This window comes from Mustela putorius, unplaced genomic scaffold, assembly GCF_011764305.1.
Source record: "Mustela putorius furo isolate JIRA1106 unplaced genomic scaffold, ASM1176430v1.1 tig00000596_pilon_pilon_pilon, whole genome shotgun sequence".
Lineage (NCBI taxonomy): Eukaryota > Metazoa > Chordata > Mammalia > Carnivora > Mustelidae > Mustela > Mustela putorius.
Window position 1 is genome coordinate 2999077 of NW_025421428.1, and position 13301 is coordinate 3012377.

The window sequence follows — 13301 nt, forward strand, 5'->3', positions numbered from 1 at the left end:
TCACTTATTCATTGACTCGTTCAGAAAATACCACATGTGCAAGGCCGCCGTAACTCAGGGAAGCCCGGGAACCTCTAGTCTTAAGAGCCAGCAGCGGCCCAGCTTCCAGCGGCCAGCGGCGTGGCAGTGAAAGGAATCACAGGGCCAGGCCCAGAGCAGTGCCACTCGTCCTAAACCGAAGGTGCCATGCTCCTGGCCCACCACATCACGCCAGAGCTTGGCTCCCATGACAGATGAGGCGTTTTCACCTAAGCTTTCAGCCACATCCTTGGTGGCTCAGCCCTGGGAAGTCTTAGTCCATGCTCACCAAGCAAAATTCTGTACATTTTGGGGTCCTGGACCCCCAGACGCCCTCTGTCCCTGTGCCTCCATGAGACTCCAGGCGTGCTATACACCTCCCCGGGCTCTGCAGATCTGCAGTATATAGCACAATTACGCAGTAAGCATTTATGAATAGATGGATAACCAATCAAGTCATAGACTGCATTCTTTAAGCTAGGCTTGTTGATCAATAAATATTTAAATTAATTATGTGATTAACTGAAATAACAGTTTTCAAATGGTTAGTTTTAAGCAGGACACCTTTTTGAAATAAAATATTACAAGAAACCCCAGTGCGCTGAACAGATACAGAAATTAGTTATTCTGAAAAAAAAGCCCTACCCTCTGCCCCCCAGCCTCACTCAGGACCCCTGTGAGCCCCTCCAGCTTCCACAGCAATGAAAATGAATGAGCTACCACTAGAATTCAGGACAGGGATGGATCTCACATATATAGTGCTGAGGAAGGAGGCCAGGCACAAAAGGGTGTGTATACAGTGCACGATTCCATTCCTATAAAGTTCAGAAACGGGCAGAACTAAACTGAGGCTATCGGTGGTCAGCGCAGTGGTTATCCTGGTGGAGAAGGCTAAGTTCTGGGAGCACAAAGGGGACTCCCGGAGGACTGGTGATGTTCTGGTTTATCTGGATGGTGCCCCATGAGTTGTGTTTGCTTACTGAAAAGTCATCACACTGTACCCCTAAGATGGGATAGTTTTCCCCATTATATTACACTTCAAAGTTTGCTGAAAATTAATTAAATAAAAACGAACACCTCCTTGGCATCCTTGGGGCCCAGAGAGAGCAAACTGGCCTAGAAAGTGCACGGCTGTGTCCTACTGACCCACTCAGCCTTCGCCACTGGGACCCCAAGCGCCCTGCAAGCAGGTGACAGGACAACAGGTACTCACGAGGCTTTGATGAGCAGCTGCTCTCTCTCCTGGAGGTCCCGTTTCAGACTCTCTACTTCCACCTTGAGTTCGATGTTCTTCCAGTCAAGAGCAGGAAAGAAAAGAAACAATGTAAAATGTGGAACACCTGAACGTCTGCAGTGGGGAAACCGCTTTCAGCACACACTAACTTACATGATGCTTATAATAGGCAGGTGCTAGATTCAAAACCTCATTAGCCTCAGGGCACAGGGAGAAGGGAATTATTAAACACTGGTGGTCTCACAAGAAAGCCCTGGGTTTCTCAAGACTTGGAACAATTATGTAAATTTTCCAAGCTTCTAACAGCCAGAGCATTCAAACACTGAGGCATAAATGTCATACAAGTGAGGCTGATTTAAAAATTGTTTGCCCTCCGCCAAGCAAATTTACAAGCAATTCTGCAGTTTGCTTTTACCATTCCAAGGCAATTACTTCTGGTTGTTTACAATCATGCATGCGGGGGCTGCAGCAGTGGGAATGTGTTACAGCTTCAAAAAAAAAAAAAACAAAAACAAAAACAAAAAACCCCACAACATGTGGATGGATAACTGGGAGGTCACATCAGTGCATCTCACGGTCTCACGGCTCATCCAAAAGAGCCATGACTGCATGGGGCAAGCTGTCTATAAGGGACACCACGGTGCTCTCCAACCAACCACCCTTCTCTTAACGGACTGGGATGAGGGGAGTCACACATGGCAGTGGGCTTCTAACTCACGCGGGAATCCAAAGACAGACTCTCTGGCTAACAGACTGCAATGTGAGACAGAGGGGCAGGGTCGAGCTGCCCAAACTGGTCCACAAGTGTATTGCAGACAGAATATCAGATGAGCTCAAGTAGGAGAGACTGGGATCTGAGTGTGTAGTTTGCAACGGGGTTGCTATAAACCCAAGATTTCTCTGAGATCTTGCTCCTGTTTGGTTTTAATAATTCATAACAATTTTATATTCTACTCCATAATACATGCATATTATTTTAAATAAAAGCCCCATTTCCAGGAAAATTTACCATCTCGGGGGACACACCTCCCATCTTTCTCCCAAGCAGCCCTGGGGGAACGAGGACCCCAGAATGAGAAGTCAGCAGGAATGAACACCAATCCATTCACGAGGACAGGAATTCGAACGCTCCCTCCCCTCTTTACCAGGAGGAAACTGTCCTAAGTCAGCAGCTGCTCGTGTATTTCTCCTGTCATGTCCCAGACATATCCCCATCACCTGGGACAGGCTGAGCATGGCACTCAGCACTGGGGACACCATGGTAAACAAGGCAGACACAAGCCCTGGCTTCACGCTAGCATCAAACACAAAACCGGAAGCACCAGCCTGTACTCGCCCTTGCAAGCACAAGTCCAGGAGGGAAGAAAGCAGAATGTGTCCTTTCAGGCCACTCAAGCGTCAAAGGAATGACACAAGCCCACCTGACACAGGGGATGTGGGGAGCAAAGGAGCTAACAGATGAGAAGGGCCTGGCAGACAGCGCTCAAGATTTTCTTCGCTGTCAACAACAAGAGCTGAACAAGTCATCTGTGAGGCCCAACTTTTTCTAAAAGAAGCTGATCTTCGAAGAAAGGATGCTACATGCCAGTGCATTGGTCTTCAACTGCATTTTGTGAAAACCCTTCAGACAGAGGGTTCCTTTTCTGCTCCAGGAAGGGCAGAGGGTTTCTGTGTGGGAACTGACACCAGATATTCTAAACTGCTTTCTGACAAACTAACTAGCTCCCAACCCAGGGATCTAAAAGGATGGAGGGCTCATGTGTCCTCTAGGCTATTTTTCTCAAGCCCAATTCCTCAAGTTATAAATTCATGCATGTGATAGTAAGTTTCCCAACCCCAAATCAAGACACCGTACAAGCTGAAAATGGAATACCATTATAAAAAAGAACGAAGAAGCTCTCAAACCACGGTTAAGGAAAGATATCCAAGATAGTGTTAAGGAAAAATGCAAGGTGCAGAACAGGACGTGCCTGTGTTTATGTAGAAAGGGGATTTAATACAAACACACGCACACACATACACACACACACACGCTTGTATATACATAAAATTCCTCTGCATAAATAATTAATAACATCAGTTAGATCTGGGGAACTGGGAGACAAGGGTGGATGAAAGCCTTTTTAGTGTATTCCTCTGATGCCTTTTGAATTTCGAGCCATGTACTTATCCAAAAACTTGAAATAAAAGCGCAGTTAAATCAGGTCATCTATTCAAGCCATGTAAAAAGAAGAAAGGCTAAACAGCATAGGACAAAAGGTCAGCAGGCCTATGTGCAAAATCCACCTCTCATAGTAGCTATGTGACACCAAGCAAGTTACTGATCATCTCTGAATTTCAGTGTCCTTTTCTGTAAGATGAGGATAATCTCCACTGCACAGGGCTGTCCCAACAATTAAAATAAGATGATGAATGTATCAACGCCCAGGACAGTGCCTGACACAGAACAAGCAACTAACACAATTTGGCTCCTTATCGCCCAGAAGTATGTAACCGTACTTACATAGAAAATGTTTTAGGCTATTGGCCTTTCCTTCAAATTGTGACTGCATCTTCACTCCCTTCCAGAAAAGGAGACATTCTCACTGCCTTTCCACCCCCACACTACAGAAAAAAGAAAACCGTCTTAAGGCACAAGGGGGCTTTTCAATTCTTGGAAAAGCTCAGAAGCACAACAATCCCTCTTCAAGAAAAGCCCATTTAAGTTCAGCTGCTGAAACTCAAGGAGAGGTGCTTTTCTCCCTCCAAAAGTTTCCACTGGTCCGAACTTCAGAGGAGAAAAGATGGACCAATTCCCAGGCCGAGGGCGAATCTACTAGAGAAAGCCAAAAACTGGGCACTGAAATATTGCTCGTACTCATGTCTTTTCACGAAAGCCAAGTTCTGTTTTCCACTCTCAGGCGGAGGCCCCCAGGTCAAGACTTTAGAAGGGAACAGACGTTTTTCTGACAGTTTACAAGCAAGCGCACAAGGAATCCAGAAGAGTCACAGCACAGAAAACTGACAGTCCTAACCTGGGCTGCCAAGGGAAGCTCGGTAAGACAATGGTGACAATTGTCAAGCACTGACTGTGTGCTGGGGCTCCTCGTCTGTCATCTCATTCTAATCCACACCAACAACTCTGTGACAGAGGGATGATCACTTCCCCCTGAAAGCAAGCCCAGGGAGCTGCGGTGTCCTGCCTATGGTCACACAGGTTAGTTGGTAACAGCAGTTACCGGCAATCTGCGATTCCAAAGACATTCCACCACTTCACTGCTTTTGTCTAAATTATAAATAATTACGAAAAGGCAATGGAGATAAAGACAGTAAATCAGAATTCAGATTTTAAAACGAGAGAAAAGATTCCCTTAAAATTAATCTTGTATCTCTTTGCTTAATATTAAGGTCATCCTATTGTCTTTATGCTGCCCATAATCAATTCAAATTAAATGAAAGCAGCTCTGTCTATTCAGGCTCACTCTGAGAACAAATATTAATCAAATTTCTGCTGGGAAGGACTATGAGCAAAGACACTGGGGGTGGCGGTGAGAAGTGGGACCTCACAGTTTTATAGATGTGCTCGGTGGGGCCGTCAAATTCCTGTTGCATTCTTTCCTCCAGGAAATAGATGCGGAGCTTTAGATTAAAGTTTTCTTTCTTCAATTCAGTGATTTGCTGGAAAATAAGCACAGAAGGGTTATCGAAAAGCAAGCTCTAAAGCATGGTACCTGCATTAACCCCCACAGGTCCTAAGGCCTAAGGCCTAAGGATTTAATGTTAGGATTTAAATGTTAAATCCTACAGAAAATTTCCCTCTGCCGCAGCTGTACCAACCCAGGAGTAAGTCGTTCTCAATTTTAAGTAAGTTGTTCTCAAATTTAAGACAAGCTGAGCACTGGAATGATACTGACAGGAAAGAACTCATGTCTCCACATTGGTAATAAGTAAGGAAAAAAAGAAAAAGAAAATAGAAAGAAAGAGGCAAATCTCTTCTTTACAAAAGAAATCCAGTAAATAAACGTACAAGGATAAAAGGAAAAGAACACCACCATTATACAACCACCACAGTAGTAACTGATTCAGGCAAGAATCACCAGCACTAAAAGCATCAGATAAAAGATCACTGGAGAAAAGGATATTCACCCAGCTTCAAGATAATGCCCCCAAAATGGCTTATTAATTACAAAAGGAAAAGCTACCATTACTATTCATTTATTTTAAAATTTACTTATTTGAGAGAGACACAGAACATGGGCATGCATGGGGAGAGGGAGGAGGGGGAAGGAAAGAATCTCAAGCAGACTCCCCGCTGAGCACAGAGCCCAACACAGGGCTCAATCCCACAACCCTGTGATCACGACCTGAGCTGAAATCAAGAGTCCAATGCTTAACAGACTGAGCCACCTGGGTGCCCTGGTATTGGTACAATTTAGGAATCCAGTAGACATCACCTCAATCAAGGGAATATATTCAATATCACAAGTAGTAGGACAAACTGACGTGCCGTGCCTCCTGAAATAAAGCACTGAAAGCAGCAACTTCATTTAAAATGTTCCTGCCCACAACTTTGAGCCTGCACCCAATTAAGGAGTCCATCAGACAAAGCCAAATATAAGGATATTAGCAAAATAATAGGCCTGAACTCTTCAAAAATCTTTTTTTTTTTTTAAGATTTTTATTTATCTATTTGACAGAGAGAGATAAGCAGGAGAGGGAACACAAGCAGGGGAGTGGGAAAGGGAGAAACAAGTTTCCCGCTGAGCAGGGAGCGGATGTGGGGCTCGATCCCAGGACCCCGGGATCATGACCTGAGCCAAAGCCAGATGCTTAACAACTGAGCCATCCAGGTGCCCCTTCAAAAATCTTAACAACAATCTTAAGGCAAAAATGGTTGGGGAATTCTTTTTAATAAATAGAAGTAATGGAGGCATGATTACTAAGTGCAATGAAAACATACAATAAATCTTGAATTTAAAAAAAAAAAGAAAAAAGCTTCATGAGGCTAAGTGGGGGAATCTGAGTAACAACTTTGTATTGGGTAACAGTATTATGATTTTGCAGGAGAATGTCCTAAGTAAGAAATACATGCTCTGTACTTAAGGATGCTGTCATGATGTCTGCACTTAACTCTAACAAGTAAGAAGGAATAGAAAGAGAGGAGAAAGCAAATGAAGCAAAATATTAATTGATGAACCTAGACACAGTATATACGGTTGGTTGTTGGGCAATTTTGCAACTTTTCCATAGGTTCACTTTGCTTGTTCATGGATACGCCCACAGATACCATGGGTCGTAAAACAAAGCTTACAAATTTAAATAACTGAAATCAAACCATGTTCTCTGACCATAATAAACTTGAGCTAGAAATCAATAACAAAGAAAATGGAAAATCCCCAAATACTTAGAAATTAAATAACACATTTCTTTTTTTTTTTTTTTTTTTTTTTTTTTTTTTTTTTTTTTAATTTTTTATTTTTTATAAACATATATTTTATCCCCAGGGGTACAGGTCTGTGAATCACCAGGTTTACACACTTCACAGCACTCACCAAATCACATACCCTCCCCAATGTCCATAATCCCACCCCCTTCTCCCAAAAACCCCCTCCCCCCAGCAACCCTCAGTTTGTTTTGTGAGATTAAGAGTCACTTATGGTTTGTCTCCCTCCCAATCCCATCTTGTTTCATTTATTCTTCTACCCACTTAAGCCTCCATGTTGCATCACCACTTCCTCATATCAGGGAGATCATATGATAGTTGTCTTTCTCTGCTTGACTTATTTCGCTAAGCATGATACGCTCTAGTTCCATCCACGTTGTTGCAAATGGCAAGATTTCATTTCTTTTGATGGCTGCATAGTATTCCATTGTGTATATATACCACATCTTCTTGATCCATTCATCTGTTGATGGACATCTAGGTTCTTTCCATAGTTTGGCTATTGTGGACATTGCTGCTATAAACATTCGGGTGCACGTGTCCCTTTGGATCACTACATTTGTATCTTTAGGGTAAATACCCAATAGTGCAATTGCTGGGTCATAGGGCAGTTCTATTTTCAACATTTTGAGGAACCTCCATGCTGTTTTCCAGAGTGGCTGCACCAGCTTGCATTCCCACCAACAGTGTAGGAGGGTTCCCCTTTTTCTCCGCATCCTCGCCAGCATCTGTCATTTCCTGACTTGTTGATTTTAGCCATTCTGACTGGTGTGAGGTGATATCTCATTGTGGTTTTGATTTGTATTTCCCTGATGCCGAGTGATATGGAGCACTTTTTCATGTGTCTGTTGGCCATCTGGATGTCTTCTTTGCAGAAATGTCTGTTCATGTCTTCTGCCCATTTCTTGATTGGATTATTTGTTCTTTGGGTGTTGAGTTTGCTAAGTTCTTTATAGATTCTGGACACTAGTCCTTTATCTGATATGTCGTTTGCAAATATCTTCTCCCATTCTGTCAGTTGTCTTTTGATTTTGTTAACTGTTTCCTTTGCTGTGCAAAAGCTTTTGATCTTGATGAAATCCCAATAGTTCATTTTTGCCCTTGCTTCCCTTGCCTTTTGCGTTGTTCCTAGGAAGATGTTGCTGCGGCAGAGGTCGAAGAGGTTGCTGCCCGTGTTCTCCTCAAGGATTTTGATGGATTCCTTTCGTACATTGAGGTCCTTCATCCATTTTGAGTCTATTTTTGTGTGTGGTGTAAGGAAATGGTCCAATTTCATTTTTCTGCATGTGGCTGTCCAATTTTCCCAGCACCATTTATTGAAAAGGCTGTCTTTTTTCCATTGGACATTCTTTCCTGCTTTGTCGAAGATTAGTTGACCATAGATTTGAGGGTCTATTTCTGGGCTCTCTATTCTGTTCCATTGATCTATGTGTCTGTTTTTGTGCCAGTACCATGCTGTCTTGATGATGACAGCTTTGTAATAGAGCTTGAAGTCCGGAATTGTGATGCCACCAACGTTGGCTTTCTTTTTCAATATCCCTTTGGCTATTCGAGGTCTTTTCTGGTTCCATATGAATTTTAGAATTATTTGTTCCATTTCTTTGAAAAAGATGGATGGTACTTTGATAGGAATTGCATTAAATGTGTAGATTGCTTTAGGTAGCATAGACATTTTCACAATATTTTATTCTTCCAATCCAGGAGCATGGAACATTTTTCCATTTCTTTGTGTCTTCCTCAATTTCTTTCATGAGTACTTTATAGTTTTTTCTGAGTATAGATTCTGTGTCTCTTTGGTTAGGTTTATTCCTAGGTATCTTATGGTTTTGGATGCAATTGTAAATGGGATTGACTCCTTAATATCTCTTTCTTCTGTCTTGCTGTTGGTGTAGAGAAATGCAACTGATTTCTGTGCATTGATTTTATATCCTGACACTTTACTGAATTCCTGTATAAGTTCTAGCAGTTTTGGAGTGCAGTCTTTTGGGTTTTCCACATATAGTATCATATCATCTGCGAAGAGTGATAATTTGACTTCTTCTTTGCCGATTTGGATGCCTTTAATTTCCTTTTGTTGTCTGATTGCTGAGGCTAGGACCTCTAGTACGATGTTTGAATAGCAGTGGTGATAATGGACATCCCTGCCGTGTTCCTGACCTTAGCGGAAAAGCTTTCAGTTTTTCTCCATTGAGAATGATATTTGCGGTGGGTTTTTCATAGATGGCTTTGATGATATTGAGGTATGTGCCCTCTATCCCTACACTTTGAAGAGTTTTGATCAGGAAGGGATGTTGTACTTTGTCAAATGCTTTTTCAGCATCTATTGAGAGTATCATATGGTTCTTGTTCTTACTTTTATTGATGTGTTGTATCACATTGACTGATTTGCGGATGTTGAACCAACCTTGCAGCCCTGGAATAAATCCCACTTGGTCGTGGTGAATAATCTTTTTAATGTACTGTTGAATCCTATTGGCTAGTATTTTGTTGAGTATTTTCGCATCTGTGTTCATCAAGGATATCGGTCTATAGCTCTCTTTTTTGGTGGGATCCTTGTCTGGTTTTGGGATCAAGGTGATGCTGGCCTCATAAAATGAGTTTGGAAGTTTTCCTTCCATTTCTATTTTTTGGAACAGTTTCAGGAGAATAGGAATTAGTTCTTCTTTAAATGCTTGGTAGAATTCCCCCGGGAAGCCGTCTGGCCCTGGGCTTTTGTTTGTTTGGAGATTTTTAATGACTGTTTCAATCTCCTTACTGGTTATGGGTCTGTTCAGGCTTTCTATTTCTTCCTGGTTCAGTTGTGGTAGTTTATATGTTTCTAGGAATGCATCCATTTCTTCCAGATTGTCAAATTTATTGCCGTAGAGTTGCTCATAGTATGTTCTTATAATAGTTTGTATTTCTTTGGTGTTAGTTGTGATCTCTCCTCTTTCATTCATGATTTTATTTATTTGGGTCCTTTCTCTTTTCTTTTTGATAAGTCGGGCCAGGGGTTTATCAATTTTATTAATTCTTTCAAAGAACCAGCTCCTAGTTTCATTGATTTGTTCTATTGTTTTTTTGGTTTCTATTTCATTGATTTCTGCTCTGATCTTTATGATTTCTCTTCTCCTGCTGGGCTTAGGGTTTCTTTCTTGTTCTTTCTCCAGCTCCTTTAGGTGTAGGGTTAGGTTGTGTACCTGAGACCTTTCTTGTTTCTTGAGAAAGGCTTGTACCGCTATATATTTTCCTCTCAGGACTGCCTTTGTTGTGTCCCACAGATTTTGAACCGTTGTGTTTTCATTATCATTTGTTTCCATGATTTTTTTCAATTCTTCTTTAATTTCCCGGTTGACCCATTCATTCTTTAGAAGGATACTGTTTAGTCTCCATGTATTTGGGTTCTTTCCAAACTTCCTTTTGTGGTTGAGTTCTAGCTTTAGAGCATTGTGGTCTGAAAATATGCAGGGAATGATCCCAATCTTTTGATACCGGTTGAGTCCTGATTTAGGACCGAGGATGTGATCTATTCTGGAGAATGTTCCATGTGCACTAGAGAAGAATGTGTATTCTGTTGCTTTGGGATGAAATATTCTGAATATATCTGTGATGTCCATCTGGTCCAGTGTGTCATTTAAGGCCTTTATATCCTTGCTGATCTTTTGCTTGGATGACCTGTCCATTTCGGTGAGGGGAGTGTTAAAGTCCCCTACTATCATTGTATTATTGTTGATGTGTTTCTTTGATTTTGTTATTAATTGGTTTATATAGTTGGCTGCTCCCACATTGGGGGCATAGATATTTAAAATTGTTAAATCTTCTTGTTGGACAGACCCTTTGAGTATGATATAGTGTCCTTCCTCATCTCTTATTATAGTCTTTGGCTTAAAATCTAATTGATCTGATATAAGGATTGCCACTCCTGCTTTCTTCTGATGTCCATTAGCATGGTAAATTCTTTTCCACCCCCTCACTTTAAATCTGGAGGTGTCTTCGGGCTTAAAATGTGTTTCTTGGAGGCAACATATAGATGGGTTTTTGTTTTTTTTATCCATTCTGATACCCTGTGTCTTTTCACAGGGGCATTTAGCCCATTCACATTCAGGGTAACTATTGAGAGATATGAATTTAGTGCCATTGTATTGCCTGTAAGGTGACTGTTACTGTATATGGTCTCTGTTCCTTTCTGATCTACCACTTGTAGGCTCTCTCTTTGCTTAGAGGACCCCTTTCAAGATTTCCTGTAGAGCTGGTTTGGTATTTGCAAATTCTTTCAGTTGTTGTTTGTCCTGGAAGCTTTTAATCTCTCCTTCTATTTTCAATGATAGCCTAGCTGGATATAGTATTCTTGGCTGCATGTTTTTCTCGTTTAGTGCTCTGAAAATATCATGCCAGCTCTTTCTGGCCTGCCAGGTCTCTGTGGATAAGTCAGCTGCCAATCTAATATTTTTCCCATTGTATGTTACAGACTTCTTTTCCCGGGCTGCTTTCAGGATTTTCTCTTTGTCATTGAGACTTGTAAATTTTACTATTAGGTGACGGGGTGTGGGCCTATTCTTATTGATTTTGAGGGGCATTCTCTGAACCTCCTGAATTTTGATGCTCGTTCCCTTTGCCATATTGGGGAAATTCTCCCCAATAATTCTCTCCAGTATACCTTCTGCTCCCCTCTCACTTTCTTCTTCTTCTGGAATCCCAATTATTCTAATGTTGTTTCGTCTTATGGTGTCACTTATCTCTCGAATTCTCCCCTCGTGGTCCAGTAGCTGTTTGTCCCTCTTTTGATCAGCTTCTTTATTCTCTGTCATTTGGTCTTCTATATCACTGATTCTTTCTTCTGCCTCATTTATCCTAGCAGTGAGAGCCTCCATTTTTGATTGCACCTCATTAATAGCTTTTTTGATTTCAACTTGGTTAGATTTTAGTTCTTTTATTTCTCCAGAAAGGGCTTTTATATCTCTCGAGAGGGTTTCTCTAATATCTTCCATGCCTTTTTCGAGCCCGGCTAGAACCTTGAGAATTGTCATTCTGAACTCTAGATCTGACATATTACCGATGTCTGTATTGATTAGGTCCCTAGCCTTCGGTACTGCCTCTTGTTCTTTTTTTTGTGTTGAATTTTTACGTCTTGTCATTTTGTCCAGATAAGAGTAAATGAAGGGGCAAGTAAAATACTAAAAGGGTGGCAACAACCCCAGGAAAATATGCTTTAACCAAATTAGAAGAGATCCAAAATCGTGAGTGGGGAGAAAGGGGATAAAAAGAGGTTCAAAAAGGAAGAGAGAAAAAAAAAAAAAAAAAAAAAAAAAAAAAAGAAAAGAAAAGAAAAGAAAAGAATTTTTTAAAAAAAAGAAAACACCTAAGAAAAATGTAAAAATATATATATATATATATATATATATATATTAGATAAACTAGTAAAAAATCGTTAAAAAAGAAAAAGGTAACAGTTAAAAAAAAAAAATTTTTACCCGAAGGCGAGAAAAAAAAAAAAAAAAAAATGAAAAAGAAAAAATTAAATTAACTGCAAGACTAAAAAAAATCACAGGAAAAAAGCCATGAGTTCCGTGCTTGGCTTTCTCCTCCTCTGGAATTCTGCTGCTCTCCTTGGTATTGAAACCGCACTCCTTGGTAGGTGAACTTGGTCTCAGCTGGATTTCTTGTTGATCTTCTGGGGGAGGGGCCTGTTGTAGTGATTCTCAAGTGTCTTTGCCCCAGGCGGAATTACACCGCCCTTACCCGGGGCCGGGGTGAGTAATCCGCTCGGGTTTGCTTTCAGGAGCTTTTGTTCCCTGAGCGCTTTCCGTAGAGTTCCAGAGGACGGGAATACAAATGGCGGCCTCCTGGTCTCCGGCCCGGAGGAGCCGAGAGCCCAGGGCCCCACTCCTCAGTGCGCCCTCAGAGAACAGCGCCCAGTTACTCCCGTCTGCCTGACCTCCGGCCGCGCTCCGAGCTCACCGAGCCTGCGACCGGTTCAAGGTAACACGGAGCTGCGAGCTTACTGTCGGCTCTGTCTCTGTAGCCGGCTTTCCCGTTCCAATACCCGCAAGCTCTGCGACACTCAGACACCCCCGATCCTTCTGTGACCCTGCGGGACCTGAGGCCACGCTGACCCCGCGTGGGCTTCGCCCCGGTTTAGCCTCTGGAGCGATGTCCCTCAGCGGAACAGACTTTTAAAAGTCCTGATTTTGTGCGCGGTTGCTCCGCCGCTTGCCGGGAGCCGGCCCCTCCCCCCGGGGTCTATCTTCCCGTCGCTTTGGATTCACTTCTCCGCCGGTCCTACCTTTCAGAAAGTGGTTGATTTTCTGTTTCCAGAATTGCTGTTCTTCTTCTCTTCGATCTGCCGATGGATTTTCAGGTGTTTGCAATCTTTAGATAAGCTATCTAGCTGATCTCCGGCTAGCTGAAGCAGTCTCAGCTTGCTACTTCTCCGCCATCTTCAAATAACACATTTCTAAACAATCCATGGGTCAGAGAGGAAGTCTCACAGGAAATCAGAAAATATTTTGAATTAAATAAAAATGCAAATATTATCAAAATTTGTAGAGTGCAGTTAAAGTGGTGACTGGGGAAAATTTATATGATTAAATGTGTTAGAAAATAAGAAAGGTTTCAAATCAACAATCTAAGCTTCTACCTTAAGAAGCT

At 41.9% G+C, this 13301-nt stretch overlaps 1 protein-coding gene across 7 annotated transcripts in view; it reads right to left on the minus strand.

The window, feature by feature from the left end:
* Positions 1-13301, minus strand: part of CDK5RAP2 (CDK5 regulatory subunit associated protein 2) — a 175095-nt gene that overhangs the window by 134427 nt on the left and 27367 nt on the right. For 6 of the 7 annotated variants that reach the window (XM_045082319.1, XM_013047364.2, XM_045082318.1 and 3 more), the window contains 2 exons: positions 4799-4909; positions 1232-1308 (listed from right to left, as the gene is read on the minus strand). In XM_045082319.1, coding sequence (XP_044938254.1) covers positions 1232-1308; positions 4799-4909 — 188 coding nt within the window. The remainder of the gene's footprint in view (positions 1-1231; positions 1309-4798; positions 4910-13301) is intronic. The other variant, XM_004775639.3, reaches the window with a different exon arrangement.